The sequence below is a fragment of the Lithobates pipiens genome, unplaced genomic scaffold (genome assembly GCF_037356315.1).
Source record: "Lithobates pipiens isolate NorthernLeopardFrog02 unplaced genomic scaffold, aLitPip1_a1.2 Scaffold_19, whole genome shotgun sequence".
NCBI lineage: Eukaryota > Metazoa > Chordata > Amphibia > Anura > Ranidae > Lithobates > Lithobates pipiens.
The window spans coordinates 576,911,933-576,928,831 of record NW_027507764.1 but is presented as its reverse complement, the minus strand read 5'-3'; the positions used below and the strand labels follow the sequence as shown (position 1 = coordinate 576,928,831).

General features: G+C 46.9%; 1 protein-coding gene across 1 annotated transcript; it reads right to left on the bottom strand.

The window, feature by feature from the left end:
• Positions 1–4,145: 4,145 nt before the first annotated feature.
• Positions 4,146–16,521, bottom strand: LOC143997664 (uncharacterized). Its single transcript, XM_077493387.1, has 4 exons — positions 16,304–16,521; positions 10,367–10,441; positions 7,585–7,699; positions 4,146–4,274 (listed from the first exon to the last, which is right to left on the bottom strand). The coding sequence occupies exons 1-4, from the start codon at positions 16,373–16,375 to the stop codon at positions 4,195–4,197; spliced, it is 342 nt and encodes a 113-aa protein (XP_077349513.1). The 5' UTR covers positions 16,376–16,521; the 3' UTR covers positions 4,146–4,194.
• Positions 16,522–16,899: the final 378 nt, after the last annotated feature.

Genomic DNA, 16,899 nt, shown 5'->3' with positions numbered 1-16,899 from the left:
TACAACAGCACCACACCTACTTATTTGCAAACCTGTTCACACCTTGCTTCACTTCAAAAACTATACCCCATGTAGCTTTAGTGGTGCTTCAAAGCCCCGAAGGTTCACCAAAGCACCAAGAGCAAGATGTAAACAGGACTGTACGCTAACCATTTTATTTAGCGACCGGGGCTTTGACTTGCATTCAGAGAGATTTAACAGAGTATCCAAAGCCTTGTTATGAAGCAAATGTAAACTAGCCGTTATAGCAGGAGTAGGCAACTTGGGGCCCTCCAGCTGTTGCAGAACTACAAATCCCATCATGCCTCTGGGAGTAATTGTAACCGCTAGCCTTGCAATGCCGTATGTTGGGGATATGCAATTAGCGGACCTCCAGCTGTTGCAAAACTACAAGTCCCATCAGGCCTCTGGGTGTCATGCTTGTGGCTGTCAAGAGTCTTGCTATGCTTCATGGGACTTGTAGTTCTGCAACAGCTGGAGGTCCGCTAATTGCATATCCCTGCCGTATGTAGTGTCAACAGCTGGAGGGCCCCAGGTTGCCTACCCCTTTATTAGTATACATGTTTTAGTCTCTTTACAAATACTTTAACCACTTAAGGACCGCCGTATTGCCAATGTACGTCATTACAATGGTACAGGCAGGCACAAGCACGTACATGTACGTGCCTGCCTTCCAGCGGGTGGGGGGTCCGATCGAACCCCCTCCTGCTGGATACGGCGGTCCGGTTCGCTGCAGGAGCGATCCGTGATGAGGGGATGGCCGTTGGTTTCTGGCCACCCCCTCTGGATCGCTCCTGGCCAATGAGAAGCTTCCTCCCACTGTGTATTGTATACACAGGAAGGAGGAAGTGATGTCATTCTCCTCGGGGCGGTCTTTTTGACCGGACTACGAGGAGAAGACAGAAAGTAAGTGTGCACCAAAACACTACTCGAACACATAGGTACACAAACCCCCCCAATCCCCCCCGCCCCACCCCCCCAGTCACAGTGTCACTGATTGCATTGATCATTTATTTACTGATCACTGCATTCAGTGTCAGTTGTAAAAGTAAAAACTGTCAGGGCAGTTAGTGTTAGGTCCAGGGTAGCCCCCTATCACCCCCCAATAAAGGTTTAACCCCCCTGATTGCCCCTAGAGTTAACCCTTTTGCCAGTGTCACTAAGCAATCATTTTTCTGATCACTGCATTAGTGTCGCTAGGTAGCTAGTTATTTTTTTAGGTTCACCTCCAGGTTTTTATAGCGCTAGGTACCCCGATATACTACCCAATAATGGTTTTAACCCCCTGATTGCCCCTAGTTAACCCTTTCACCCCTTTTGCCAGTGTCACTAAGTGATCGTTTTTCTGATCGCTGCATTAGTGTCACTAGTGCCGCTAGGTAGCTAGTTATTTTTTTAGGTTCACCGTCAGGTTTTTATAGCGCTAGGTACCCCGATATACTACCCAATAATGGTTTTAACCCCCTGATTGCCCCTAGTTAAACCTTTCACCAGCGATCACAGTATAAGTGTCACTGGTGACGCTGGTTAGCCAGTTAGTTATTTAGGTTCCCCGTCAGGTTTTTATATAGCGCCAGGGACCCCCATATACTACCTAATAAAAATTTGAACCCCCTGATTGCCCCTAGTTAACCCTTTCACCACATAAGTGTTACGGGTGACTCTGGTTAGTTTGCTTTTTATAGCATCAGGGCACCCACCATTTATTACCCAATAAAGGTTTAACCCCCTGATCACCCGGCGGGTGATATCAATTAGGTTTTAGGGTCAGGGTCTGCGTCGCCCCAGGCAGCGCTAGGTTAGTGCCAGTACCGCTAACACCCACACGCAAAGCATAAACCTCCCGTAGTGGTATAGAATCTGAACAGATCAATATCTGATCAGATCTATACTAGCGTCCCCAGCAGTTTAGGGTTCCAAAAAACGCAATGTTAGCGGGATCAGCCCAGATACCTGCTGGCAGCTGCGTTTTGCCCCTCTGCCCAGCCCACCCAAGTGCAGTATCGATCGATCACTGTCACTTACACAACACTTAACACATAACTGCTGCGATCGCAGGGATCAGGCCTGACTCTGCGATCGCCAACAGTTTTTTGGTAGCATTTTATATTTAAATCCGGAAGGCAGTGCTTGGTTTTCGGGGTCCCGTACGAGGCTAGGCTCCCAAAAAGTCCCCCACATGTGGTATCCCCGTACTCGGGAGAAGCAGCAGAATTAATTTTGAGGTGTAATTTGACTTATGCCCATAGCATTTGTGAGCAATATTTCATTTAGTGACAACTGAGCAAAAAAATAAAAAAAAAATTGTAAAATTCCTGCAACTTGTGGCAAAATATAAAATATTTCATGGACTCAAAATGCCTCTCAGTAAATAGTTTGGGGTGTCTACTTTCCAAAATGGGGTCATTTGGGGGGGGTTTGTGTTATTTTGGCATTTTATGGCCTTCGAAACTGATAGGTAGTGAGGAGTGAAATCAAAAATTTGCACCCTTAGAAACCCTGAAGGCAGTGATTGGTTTTCGGGGTGCCGTACGCAGCTAGACTCCCAAAAAGTCCCACATGTGGTATCCTCGTACTCAGGAGAAGCAGAATATATTTTGGGGTGCAATTCCACATATAACTATGGCATGTGTGAGCAATATATCATTTAGTGACAACTTTTTGTAAACTTTTTTTTGTGTCATTCAATCACTTGGGACAAAAAATAATATTCAATGGGCTCAACATGCCTCTCCACAACTTCCTTGGGGTGTCTACTTTCCAAAATGGGGTCATTGGGGGGGGGTTTGTACTGCCCTGCCATTTTAGCACCTCTAGAAATGAGATAGGCAGTTGTAAATTATAAGCTGTGTAAATTCCAGAAAATGTACTCTAGTTTGTAGACGCTATAACTTTTGCGCAAACCAATAAATATACACTTGACATTTTTTTTTACTAAAGACATGTGGCTGAATAAATTTTGCCCTAAATGTATGACTAAAATTGAGTTTATTCGATTTTTCTTATAACAAAAAGTAGAAAATATCATTTTTTCTCAAAATTTTCGGTCTTTTTCCATTTATATCGCAAAAAATAAAAATCGCAGAGGCAAATACCATCAAAAGAAAGCTCTATTTGTGGGAAGAAAAGGACGCAAATTTTGTTTGGGTACAACATTGCATGACCGCGCAATTACCAGTTAAAGCAGTGAGAAATTGTAAAAAGACCTCTGGTCCTTAGGCTGTTTATTGGTCCGGGGCTGAAGTGGTTAATGGACCAAACTACACAACACACACCAGTAGACATGCACTGGGATTTGGAGGGGCTGCACATTATTTTTGGTACATCAATGTGCATTGTGGAACCTTCTGGATTTGTAAAATGGATATTAAGTAGCGAGCACAGTGTAGCTCAATGCTACATCTACTCACAGGTGGGGCAATCTGCACAGATGGTTAGGAACTACATAGATATGCTCGCCCCATGTTTTCCAGTCTTCTCTGCCTCAGATATACGAGGAGATGGGGCGTCAAAGCTTATTCACTCCAGAACATAGAAAGACAAGAATCATTGGATGACCTACTGATGTAAAGGCTCCTTAGGGGTTACCCAGAAAGACTTAAAAAGCATGTAAAAAAACATGCCACACCCCAGACCAATGGTGGAAGAGTACAAAAGTGCTTTATTGGTTCATTAAATGAGCCAATGCATTTTGGGGATGAGCGCCTACCACATTTCCAAATTAGGGCTCATATAATATACAAATGTGAATATGCAACAAAGTCTCGGCACACACTATGACCACACAGGAACATGCTACACTCCTGTTCTATTCACATGCTATTCAGTGCAATTTGAACCCATTTTGAATAGGCTCACACTGCACCAAAATAGTGTGAGCATTACTTGTGGAAATGCACTGCAACTGGATTGCACGATACATTTATACCATGCAATCTGGTACAGGCTAATGCAGTTTGCAACCTGCATTTAGCACGTTAATCCTGACACCCGCAGCAGATTGCAACTGCGGTGCGGGAAATGTGCACAATTACAGGTTTCCCACAGCGTTCTGAGCCCTTCCCCCCCATTGGTTTGACGCTTGTGTATATTCCAAGGTTCTTATTAAAAGGTGTGTACAATGTGCACAATGAAAAGGCAGAACAGGTTGTACTGAAGACAGTTCTCTTTATTACAAGTCCTTTTACAAAATGTTTAGTCAAAGAGACCAAAGCCCATGTCATCATCCGACTCCTCAGACTCGTCCTTCACTTCCTCCTTTTTCTTCTCTTCAGCTGGAAAAGAAACAAAACACAATTCACCTCAGTGAGTTACTCACCCAGCCCCCACTACACACACTGCATGCAGCTTATCTACTTATAATCAGCATGAGTCTGTGAGGCAGCAAATTAGAAGCACATCAGCGGTCTCCCAGCACACCACAATTCCAGACATTGGAATAGAACCCAGAGGGTCCTGTCCCAGCTGAATACATTCAGATATAAGCCAGGATTTCCTGAAGACAGACAAAAAGTGCAACTCTGTTCCTTTCAATAGTAATCCAATCTGCTTCTATAATTGGCCCTTTCTAAAAGAGGTCTGCACAGAGCCTGAAATCAAATCACACCCCCGAATGTGACTCAATGAGTGGTCAGCAGAGTTCTTCTAATATTTGCCACAAGGGGGTGCTGTGCAGTATTCAACTATAAAGTCTAACTAAAGGCAAAACTTTAGGCTGCTTTCACACTGGGGTGGTGGGTCTGTTAGTGGTGCCGTACCGTTGTTTAACCACTTCCCGACCAGCGCACGACAATGTACGTCGACAGAATGGCACGGGCAGGCATATTGGCGTACATGTACGTCCAATCTTCAATGCCGCCCTGCCATCGGGCGCGAGCCCGCCAGCGGCACGCTCCCGCGCTGGTCGGGACCCCAGTGAGTCCGGTCGCGGGACCCGATCGCCACGGGCATACCCACGATAGTCTCACGGGACGGCTGAATGGAGGAGATGCCGTGTAAACAGAATTTCTCCATTCTGCCTAGCAACTAGTGACGCTGATCTCTGCTCCATGTGATTGCAGCAGAGATCAGTGTTCACTAAATGAAAGCCAAACTCCCCTAGGAACACTTAACCCCTACCCTGCCACCCACTGGTTAACCCCTTCACTGCCAGTGTCATTTACACAGGAATCACTGCATTTATATAGCAGTGATTGCTGTATAAATAACAGTGGTCCCAAAAATGTGTCAAAAATGTCCGATGTGTCCGCCGCAATGTCTCAGTCACAATAAAAATCGCTGATCGCCGCCATTACTAGTAAAAAAATATATATATTAATAAAAATGCTATAAAACTATCCCCTATTTTGTAAACGCTATAACTTTTGCGCAAACCAATCAATCGCTTATTGCGATTTTTTTTACCAAAAATATGTAGAATACACATCGGCCTAAACTGAGGGAAAAAATGTTTTTTTTTTATATATTTTGGGGGATATTTATTATAACAAAAAGTAAAAAATTTATTATGCGTTTTTTAAAAATTGTCGCTCTATTTTTGTTTATAGCGCAAAAAATAAAAACCGCAGGGGTGATCAAATACCACCAAAAGAAAGCTCTATTTGTGGGAAAAAAAAGGACGTCAATTTTGTTTGGGAGCCACGTCGCATGACCGCGCAATTGTCAGTTAAAGCGACGCAGTGCGGAATCGCAACAAGTGGTCTGGTCTTTGACCAGCAAAATGGTCCAGTCTGAAAGTGGTTAATCTGCGCTTTATGGCCGCTAGCAGCGTGCCTTTAACCCCCAAAACAGGCTTAACAAGGGGTTAAAAGCACCCGTGTTGCTGTGCTTCCCATTCATTTCAATTGGGAACGGTGGTGTAGGAGTGCTGTATACAGTGCTCCTACACCACCACCCCAAAGATACTGCTTGCAGTTGCGGAAGCACTCGGGCTCATACTGGGGAGGGAGGCATGAGGCAGTTTTCAGGCGCTATTTTTAGCACTAAAATACCTGAAAAACGCCTGTGTGAAAGTAGACTAAAGCCTCGTACACACAAAATTGGATTGTTGCCAACAGAGGATCAGACTTTTCTGAAGGGCATGTGCCAGGAACTTGTCTTGCATACAAACGGTACACAATTGTCAGCCAACAAACACAAACGTAGTGACATACTATGTGGAATTTCAGCTCTTGAGTGCCACCCTTTGGGCACCTTCTGCTAATGTCGTGTTTGGTGAGCATTAATTTGGAGCATGAGTGTTTGTGTATGCAAGTCTGTCACAAAAGTATAAAGTACAATGTAAATTTTTGGTGGACAACGGTCTCCCTGATTTTCCTTAGTGCCTGTCATCCAACACTTGTTGGCTGAAAGTTGGACAATTGTCTGAAGGAGAGTACCGACTGTCGAATTTTAGGCAGTCTCATCACAGAAATCGATGCCGAAAATCCAATCGCATGTATGCGGCTTTAGTGTCAGTTTTGTATAGAGTGGAGAGGGGTTAGAACCCCTGTCAGTTATTATTGCTGTCTGTGCCTCCATTAAGGAGATTCACCCATTTGTCCTGTTTATCATTCTTGAACGTAAAAGAAAAATCGAATTCTGCGTTGCCCCCAGAAAAGTAATAGTGGGGAATCTTCCAATGGGGACACTAGCTGTGGTGACATGGGGGTCCCCATGGAATTTCCTCTTACTTCCTGTTTGGCTACAGGACAAGTAGTAAAGGGGAAAACTCTGCAGTGGGACACAGATGGCTAAAAATCTGACAGGGGTTACAACCCTTCCTTAAAAATGTTTGCCTATAATTCCACTTCAACACTGAGATAGGTCCCAAAAGGATGCACTGATGTGGCCTCTCAACCATTTTAAGCACTTGTCTCCATATCTAGAGATAAGCAGGTTAAAGTAGAACTTTAGTCAGAAAATGAAGTCCTGCTAGATGACTTCTAGGCTGGCCCCCTTTTTCAGGTATAGTGATGTAAAATATTAAAAATAGTGCGTTACTGGATTTTAAACAGTATCAGCACTTGTCTCACTTTGCTCTGCACATGCTCAGTTTCTCTACCATTTTAGGCACTGCTTAGATTGTAGAAGCCGATCCGGTGACAGCCCTGAAGTGGAATTAAACACTCCTATACTTTACAGCCAAGGAAGCGGCTTCTGTTAGATCTTCCAACTGCCATAATGCTGCACGTTAGTGATGACACCAGCAATGTGATGGTTTGACAGTTGGACACAATCAAAAGCAACAGTCAGCAATCCTGGCATTCCAGGAACATAAATTTACTGAAACCGTTAAATCAATGGGTTTAATTCTGCTTTATAATTTACTGCTGCTCAGAGGCTCTGGGCTACAGAAAAATGTCAGCCTCCATCAAGACAAGAGCAATGCTGGAGACAATTTATAACACACACATTCTGGTAGCAGCATTAACATGGAATGCATGTTCCATGTTAAAGCACATTTGTTATGGGTAAAGTTCTGCAGAATAAAGAGATCTGTATCGGACAGGGATTAATAAAGCTGGAGTATTGATTTGAATGGTCCCCATTCAAAACTGGGGACCTCATGCTAAGCACCCAGAGCCATCCCCAGCAATCCCTTACCTGGAGCAGCTCCACCGCCAGCTGCAGGAGCAGCAGGGGCAGCGCCAGCAGCGGGGGCTCCACCACCGGCTCCAACGTTGCTGATCAGACTGCCAATGTTAACATTGGAGAGCGCCTGCAGAGAAGACAAGAGGTCAATGAAATACACAACTTACCCTATTCGCTTTCAATTTACTCTTTATATAGTTCTGGTGGCAGAACTTTTATTTCCTTGGTTATCATACCAATTGTACATAGTTCCAATACGTAGTATAAGATTTTAGATTATATAATACATTATTTATTTAAAAGCTACACTCATAATAATTAAGACTTTATCTGAGGCCATCTTATATTAAAGCGGAGGTCCACCCTAAAGTGGACCTTCCGCTCATCGGAACCCTCCCCCCCTCCGGTGCCACAATCGGCACCTTTCAGGGGGGAGGGGGGTGCAGTTACCTGGATAATCCAGGTAACTGCACCCACTTCCGGGACAGCTCTCTGCGGAAAGGGGCGTAACTTCCGCCCCTTTCCGCAAGTGCCCGCCCCTTCCCGCAAGTGCCCCGCTGCCTGCTGGGAAACACAGATCCCAGAGGCAGCGGGGAGCGTCCTTATTGCGCAGCGCAATTCGCGCATGCGCAGTAGGGAACCGGGAAATGAAGCCGAAAGGCTCCATTTCCTGATTCCCATACCCAAGATGGCGGCGGCAGGACCCGACAGACGACCTAGCGATCGGCTTCGGGTGCCGACATCGCGGGCGCGCTGGGCGGGTAAGTGTCACTATTTTAAAAGTCAGCAGCTGCAGTATTTGTAGCTGCTGGCTTTTAAAAAAAAAAAAAAAAAAAAAAAACGCGGAGTCCCGGTGGACTCCCGCTTTAACCTGGTCCAAGTTGTTTTTTCCTCTTATACAATGTATGACGTACCGTATATACTCGAGTATAGGCCGACCCGAATATAAGCCGAGGCCCCCCAATTTACCCCCAAAAAAACTGGCAAACTTATTGACTCGTGTATAAGCCGAGGGTGAGACATGCCTGTCCATCCCTGTGTGTGTGTCCGTCCATCCCTGTGTGTCCGTCCATCCCTGTGTGTGTGTGTCTCCATCCATCCATCCATCCATCCCTGTGTGTGTGTGTCTCCATCCGTGTGTGTGTGTGTGTGTGTGTGTGTGTGTGTGTGTGTGTGTGTGTGTGTGTGTGTGTGTGTGTGTGTGTGTGTGTGTGTGTGTGTGTGTGTGTGTGTGTGTGTGTGTGTCCGTCCGTCCAGCCTACCTGTGTCCCGAGCCTTTGTCCCGAGCCTCCGTGCCTTGCCTCCTTGCCTCCGTCCCGTGCCGTGCCTTGCCTTGCCTCCGTGCCTTGCCTCCGTCCCGTGCCCTCTTCGTCGGCGCCTCGGCGGCCATTGTAAAATTCAAAAGCCTCCGCCTTCGCCTGTGATAGGCGGAACACTGAATTTCCCAGCAGCCTGTGTTCCGCCTATCACGGACATCGTATCATCCTCGTCCGTAGTACGAGGATGATACGATGTCCGTGATAGGCGGAACAGGCTGCTGGGAAATTCAGTGTTCCGCCTATCACAGGCGAAGGCGGAGCCGGAGGCGCGGCTTTTGAATGATAGAATGGCCGCTGTCTGTCTGCTCGACACGCTGATCGAGCGGGCAGACAGCGATGACTCGAGTATAAGCCGAGGGGGGCACTTTCAGCCTCAAAAAAGAGGCTGAAAATCTCGGCTTATACTCGAGTATATACGGTAATCTTTTGATTAGTCATAGAGAGTGCTGTCTGACCGAGTTTGTACTACTTGCAATAAAGCTTATTGGATATATATAAAAAAAATAAAAACCATGTGCAACTCAAGTATAGTGTGCTACCTTACTCAGATGCCGATTCACATTCAGCAAGCTGCTTATTCATTTGTGCGGTATCTCTTCCGCCATCTGGTATAAGCAATACAACTGTAGTTGGATTTTTGCTCCGTAGGATGGGCTAGTCCATCAATTAGCACTAAGCAATGGGAAGGATTTAACCCTTTAAAGGCCACATTCTTCAATGAGTTAGCATGATTCAATATGTGTGCTACCAAAACGGTGGAGCAGAACATTAAAGGGTTAAAGTCAATTTAGCACTCCGGAGCCACCAAGTAAAACCCCAGCAGAGACTTTTGTTAAGGGTTGTTCTACATCCTCCCCTGGGGAGATCACCGCTTAGGCCAGCCATAGACTGTTCAAATCATAGCGGGTTCAGCAGGAACTAACCGAGATTCCATTAATGGGCAGACTGAAAGTATCAAGTTGATTGATCAATTAACTTGGGTACCAACTAGCCTGCCAGATTAGTTTGCAATTACCGCAAGTGGCTGCTATAGCTGCAAGCGGTAATCGCTGTCTTCTGGCAGGGACCGCTTCCCCCTTCGGGAGAAGACAATTGCTCAGGAGGAGGATTCCCCTGTCAGCACTGCCTGTGTAGATGGGGAAATCATGCACATTTCTTTCCTGCAGCCCATGGCACAAAACAGTGACAGATCTCCAAGAGAAAAACCTGGCAGAGGCTCTAAACCTTCATTTACCAAGATTTGCTGCCACATTCCTGTTCATGTGACATGAACAAAAGACTCTCCCCAGTAGGAGCCCACAAGTCACACCCTCCCCCACTGTCACAGTATTTTTGGCGTCAATATAAAAAAAAAGTGACGTATGATCTGATTAATGGTTCAGTGACTCATGTACGGAACCTCAAGATGGCCAGAAAACTAGCATTTTCAGAAAGGTAAAAAGTCTTTACAAAGTATATAGAAGAAATAAAAGTACCTTGGAGAAAAGGCTGGGCCAGAAAGGCTCCACATTGACTCCTGCTGCTTTGATCAGAGCGATGATCTTGTCTTCCTGGAGAGAGAACAAAAAACATTGTTACACAACCATGAAGGGCGACACGTCATTACCCATCAGCACAATCCTGTATAGGAGTCACCAAATACAGCACTATAAATATATGACCAGAGACTGCTCGTTATACCTTTAGATTGTAAGTTCCATGAGCAAGACCCTCCTATTCCTTCTGTATTAAACTGTGTGGTAATTCCAACGACCCCCTTTATATTGTAAAGCGCTGCGCAAACTGTTGGCACTAAATCCTGTATAATACAACAACTTGTGCCAAAAAGGACCAAACAAGTCATGACTTCCTAGAAAGTTGCATGTAACAAGGACGAAAAGGGATCCCAATATTCACAGCCAAGTTAAGGCGGCCATACACAGATCCAAATTCAGCCGGTTCAGCAGGCTTTTATCCTCTAGGGCCTCTGTTTAAATATATATGTTTGGAGGTTCAGTTTTCTAGCACAAAATGCACATGTAGGAGAAGAGAGTCAGAATTGGACTGGATGTGGTTTGCATGTTCTACTGGTGCTTGTGTGTTTTTTTACACTCCAAAGGACATGCTGGTAGGTTAGAGCTTGTAAGCTCCTTGATGGCAGGGATTGATGTGAATAAAATGTAAATGGTCAAATATAAGCCGCATGTATATGTTACACTTTCAATGATCTCCTGCCAAAACCATTAGGGCCCCCAGGTATATAGAAGTACTATGGCATTACTAAGGCCACACAAATCACATGCTTGGCTTGTATTGAGACTGAGTGCCAAGAGGAGGCTGGTTACATGACCCCAAGAAGTCACATGACTGCACCCTTCAATGGACGAAAGGCGGTGTGGAGTGAACATTGGCGAGTCCAGCTGTACTCCACTCACTACAAACCACCTCCAATTCGAATCATTACAGATCAGGACGTCCAAAAACATTCATTGTGCTCTGGGGACCCCATTGGGGAGATTCCTCCAGGAGAATACCCTGGTGACACCATGTCACATGCCAGGATATTCTTCCTCACTGGAGACACCTAAATCTTACCCATCCCCCACTACTAGAACTTCTGTTAGAGAGACTGCACTTCCTAACAGAAGAGGAAGAAAGTCTGTCCAACAGAAAAGGGTAATGGGAAGGGAAAGTGGCAACAGAAATTGATAGGAAAAAACCCACCAGTGGCGACTCCACAACCCGTGCCACCCACCCCTCCACACACCCAGCCCATCTTAGCTAGAGCCCCATTTTATTGAAAATCCATCGATTCCTACCAGCAGCCGTGCATTATAGTGTACATAAAGTGTGACTGAGATGTGAAGTGTGGTGTTACAACACATGGCACTAACTATTGAAACCTCACAAAACACCACATTAACCACTCCAGATTCAGGTCAATTCTGGCACTTGACCCATACATGCAAATCTTTTTTAATGGCAATTACCCATAACCCCCTTAGAGACCCTAGGGAATAAAATGGCGGTCGTTACACCTTTTTATAATCACACGGTATTTACAGTGATTTTTCAAATGCTTTTGAAAAAAAGTTTCATAAATTAAAAAAAAAAAAAAAAGGCAAAACAGTAAAGGCACTTTCACACTGATGCTCGGGGGCATGGTTTTAAAGGCTTTTTCGGCTGCTAACTTTGCAGGCGCTATTAACCCTTTGGCCACTAGCGGGGGTTAAAAATCACCTGCCGAGTGCCACTGCCCATTTATTTCAATGGACACAGGCGCTTTAGGAGCGGTGTATACAGTGCTACTAAAGCGCCCCAAAGATGCTGCATGCAAGACTAACATCCCGCAAGAGCACCCCTCCTGGATCACAGGAGAGGCGCTATTTTTAGCACTAGGACGCCTTTAAAGCACCTCAGTGTGAAAGTAGCATAAAGTTAGCCCAATTTTTTGTATGTGAAATGTTGCACCAAGTAAATAGATAGCCAATATGTCAGGCTTTAAAATTGCACACACTTGTGGAATGGCACCAAACTTTGGTACTTAAAATTCTCCATAGGTGATGCTTTCATTTTTTTTTGTTACAGGTTACCAGTTCTCTTTTGTAAATTGTTTATTGCATTACAGGTTACTTGTTTAGTTACAGGGGGCTAAAATTATTACTCGCGGCAATACCTCAATGTGTAATTTGAGCGCGTTCACTTCTCTGTGCAGGGACGGGGAGCTTTAACATTTTGTTATTCATTTTTACAATTTTAATAAGAATAAGTGATCCAAAAAAAAAAAAGACACGGTCTCGGCCTTTCCAGCCACGTCCCTGGCATTTACTTCCGCTGGCCCAGACGTCATGTCAAAGTTGCGCCTGGGCCTCCAAGGTTCAGAGATAACTGGTGACCATCTCCATGCTCAATGTCCGGCGACCCCTCCTGCTGATTGTAAGAACGATCAAGTAACTGAATTGCCACTAGGATTGTTCATACTGTGCACAGAATCGCCAGCTGAAAAAGATCGATGCCTGCAGCTGCACCCATTCAGATATCTGCTCTCAAAGTCCAGTATGTCATATGACGTACCTTGGGCGGGAAGTGGTTAAACTGTTGCGGCGCTCTGCAGTGAGGTGGACTGTGTTGCATGTATGATGGGAAAATGGTACAGAACAATCGTGCTCCATCACATCCTTGCCCTGATCAACACTCCTGGTGTGAGCAAGCCTTGAAGGGACCCAAGTATGTGGGCTGCCACTACCGCCCCCTTACAGAAAATGCTACATGCCTGGCTTTGTGGTTTTACAGCATGCTAGTTCCAGGTGTGCCACCCATATACATGACTGTCAGAAGAGGATCAAACCCCTTCCTGCTGATGAGGCATTGAAATCAGATCAGTGTAACAGAACTAGCGCTGACCCTCCTGTGTGCCGGAGTCAATTCTCACCTGCACTGAGATGTGTACAGACACCTGTCGAGGACAGATACATGTCAAACTGACAGCTGTGTAAAAGCAGGTGTCGGGACCTGAACGCACAATGTCTGCTGAGGGCCATGCACCAACCTCAGCAGGCCTATCAGATGTGACATGTGGTGTTCCTGTATCCACATCCCCTGAATGCACACATCACAGGGGGAGGACAAAGCTATGCATGAAAGTCCAGGAGAAACTAATGTACCCTCGGGGCTCTACATATTGTCTGCAACCTTTTAAAGGGAATCATTGTTCTCACTGAATACCCAATCTATATACATTCAACTTTGGATGACCTTTGTGCACTTTACTTTGCCAACTGGGATTACTAATACAGCCTTTTAAATTGGAGCCTATGAGCTCGGATCTGGTGCTTCCCATTGCCTTTAACTGTTCAGAGTAATTGCAGGTTTATCTTTAATAGGATACATTGATAAAGCAGCGGGGAGTGATGTCTGAGGCCTGTATGTTTGTGGTGCCCACCTGTGTCCCTAATACAATCGTGTAGTTTTAAACGTAAATGGAGGTAAGTAGTATAAAATTGGTCAATAACTGGCGAGTGTTATGTGAAATTTTCCAAAGCTAAATTTTATCTTTAATACCAGTTATTTCCTTTCTGAAGAATTCTTTAAAACAGTTTTGGGTTGCCGCACCTTTTTCCTTGTATGCTTAAAGCGGGAGTCCACCGGGACTCCGCGTTTTTTTTTTTTTTTAAAGCCAGCAGCTACAAATACTGCAGCTGCTGACTTTTAAAATAGTGACACTTACCTGTCCAGCGCGCCCGCGATGTCGGCACCCGATCGCTAGGTCGTCTGTCGGGTCCTGCCGCCGCCATCTTGGGTATGGGAATCAGGAAATGAAGCCTTTCGGCTTCATTTCCCGGTTCCCTACTGCGCATGCGCGACGCAATCCGGACCGTCCCCGCTGCCTCTGGGAACTGTGTTTCCCAGCAGGCAGCAGGGCACTTGCGCAAAGGGGCGGGCAGTTGCGGAAAGGGGCGTAATCTACGCCCCTTTCCGCAGACAGCTATCCCGGAAGTGGGTGCAGTTACCTGGATTATCCCGGTAACTGCACCCCCCTCCCCCCTGAAAGGTGCCAATTGTGGCGCCGGAGGGGGGGGGGGGATTCCGATGAGCGGAGGTCCATTTTAGGGTGGACCTCCGCTTTAATTCAGAGGAATACACCCCTATGGTTGGATTACTTGTGTATCCTGGGGGTGAGGGTACATAGATATCCTGTGCTGTGCCCATGTGGATGTAATCAGAGTGTCAATTTAAAATTGTTTCTTTTTGATTAGGTGCCAGGATCAGGCATGTTTATTTCAGGTACTTGTATAGCACCGTGAATTTACGCAGTGCTTTACATATATTCACATCGGTCCCTACCCTCAAAAGGTCCCTAACTCACATTTATACATATACTAAGGTTATGTTAGACAGGATCCAATTAACCTACCAGCATCTCTTTGGAGTGTGGGAGGAAAGCGGAGTACCCGGAGAACATGCAAACTCCAGAAATACAAAAGACTTGAATATCACATTAAAGCGGGAGTCCACCGGGACTCCGCGTTTTTTTTTTTTTTTTAAAAGCCAGCAGCTACAAATACTGCAGCTGCTGACTTTTAAATAGTGACACTTACCTGTCCAGCGCGCCCGCGATGTCGGCACCCGAAGCCGATCGCTCGCTCGGCTGCCGGGTCCCGCCGCCATCTTGGGTATGGGAATCAGGAAATGGAGCCTTTCGGCTTCATTTCCCGGTTCCCTACTGCGCATGCGCGAGCCGCGCGGCGCAATCCGGACGGTCCCCGCTGCCTCTGGGAGCTGTGTGTTTCCCAGCAGGCAGCGGGGCACTTGCTGAAGGGGGCGGGCGCTTGCGGAACGGGGGCGTAACCTACGCTCGTTCCGCAGAGAGCTAGCCCGGAAGTGGGTGCAGTTACCTGGATTATCCAGGTAACTGCACCCCCCTCCCCCCTGAAAGGTGCCGATTGTGGCGCCGGGGGGGGGGGGATTCCGATGAGCGGAAGGTCCATTTTAGGGTTGACCTCCGCTTTAAACAGCGTTGTTGCCTATGGCATATGTGCTGTTCATCTCACTCCATGTGCTGTAGTGTCCTGGTTGAGATTTGAACCAATGAGCCTTAGAAATGTCTGGGCACTTTATTTTTCTCAGGGGGGTGGATCACTTTAATACTGTCTGTACACATTGGGCAGCACAGCAGAGGGGGCTCAACTCCATGCAGCCCCCATACATGTACAGCACCCCCTCACTTGGCACTGCGCCCTCCGCAATCCCCCTCACCAGGGGGGGGGATCACTAAATCTGTCTGTATACATTTGGCAGCACAGCAGTGGGGGTTCAACCCCATGCAGCCCCCCCTCACTTGGCACTATGCTCACCCCATCGCAGTGCCCGCAACCCCCCCAGGCTCACTCATCCCACCCGGTCCCCTTTGGCAGTGCCCACAACCCCCCAGGCTCACTGAGTAAAATGACCACAGCTCCAGCACGTTGTTTATATCCAGGTTATTTTTTTGGGAGGGGGGGGGTTAGGGGCGGAGGGACAGCCAATCACAGCATGACTAGACGCCCATGTGACTGTAACAAGCCAGCTTGGAGGGTGAATCTCATCACACAGGAGGGGGGCTCCTCTGAAAACGGCTGTTATGGTGACCCCCCCCCCCATGAAGATGTATTCGGGAGGACAGGAGAGCCGGGCCTCCCCATAGGAAGTCCCCCACACCCGGCCTTCCTCCGCACATTACGGATCACACCGGACAGACAGGAGGAAAGTGAGGCCGGACTCACAGAGCTGCAAACAGATCTCCCACTAATAGTCCCGCCGGGAGTCTCCCTCCTCCTGCTGTACACACAAATCCCAGGAAGGCCCCACCACCACGTGCGCCAAAGAGCTCCACAAGGGCGTGACGTCATCGAGGCGCGCCGCCGCCATCTCCCCCACCACTAGGCCTCACTCACCGTGATGGTGATATCGTCATCGTAGAGGATGAGGGCTGAATAAATACAGGCGAGTTCGGAGACGGAGGCCATGGCTGTGTGTGACGGGAGCTCGTAGAGTCGCGGATGGCAGAGGAGTGGGGTACTAGTCGCCGGGTAATCACCAGGCCTTAGCTTCACACGAAGGACCGAGCACCTTTATCCGCCGCCGTACCTCAGCGAAAGAGACAGCAGGGGGCGGAGCCGCAATTCTTATAGGGCGAGTAAGGGAGGCGTGGCCGAACGCCTTATAGGACAAAAGGAAAGAGAGGCGGGGCCGAGCTTCAGATAGGAAAGCCGCCTGACAAGCAAAGGCGTCCGTTTTTTTTCCCCCCATACTCAACTTTATTTAAAAACAACAATGTGAACGCAGTATAATGGTTCTCATGTAAACAGACATCCTTGTTCCAGTGTATATTGTATCTGTGCATAATCAGAAGGGGGTTCTCATTGGTCCAGGGACACCTTTAAGGGGGGGGCAGACATTTCTTCCTGAATGTGCCCCAGGAAATGTCCTATTCCCACCATGTGGGCCCATTATTCACATTTTTGAGGCGAACGAATCATGCATCATACAT

Excerpts from the sequence above, each read along its gene's own strand:
- LOC143997664 (XM_077493387.1), bottom strand. The coding sequence starts at position 16,375 with ATGGCCTCCGTCTCCGAACTCGCCTGTATTTATTCAGCCCTCATCCTC. Across the intron at positions 10,442-16,303 it reads ATGACGATATCACCATCACG|GAAGACAAGATCATCGCTCT; the intron begins GTGAGTGAGGCC and ends TTCTCTCTCCAG. Across the intron at positions 4,275-7,584 it reads TGGCGGTGGAGCTGCTCCAG|CTGAAGAGAAGAAAAAGGAG; the intron begins GTAAGGGATTGC and ends TTTCTTTTCCAG.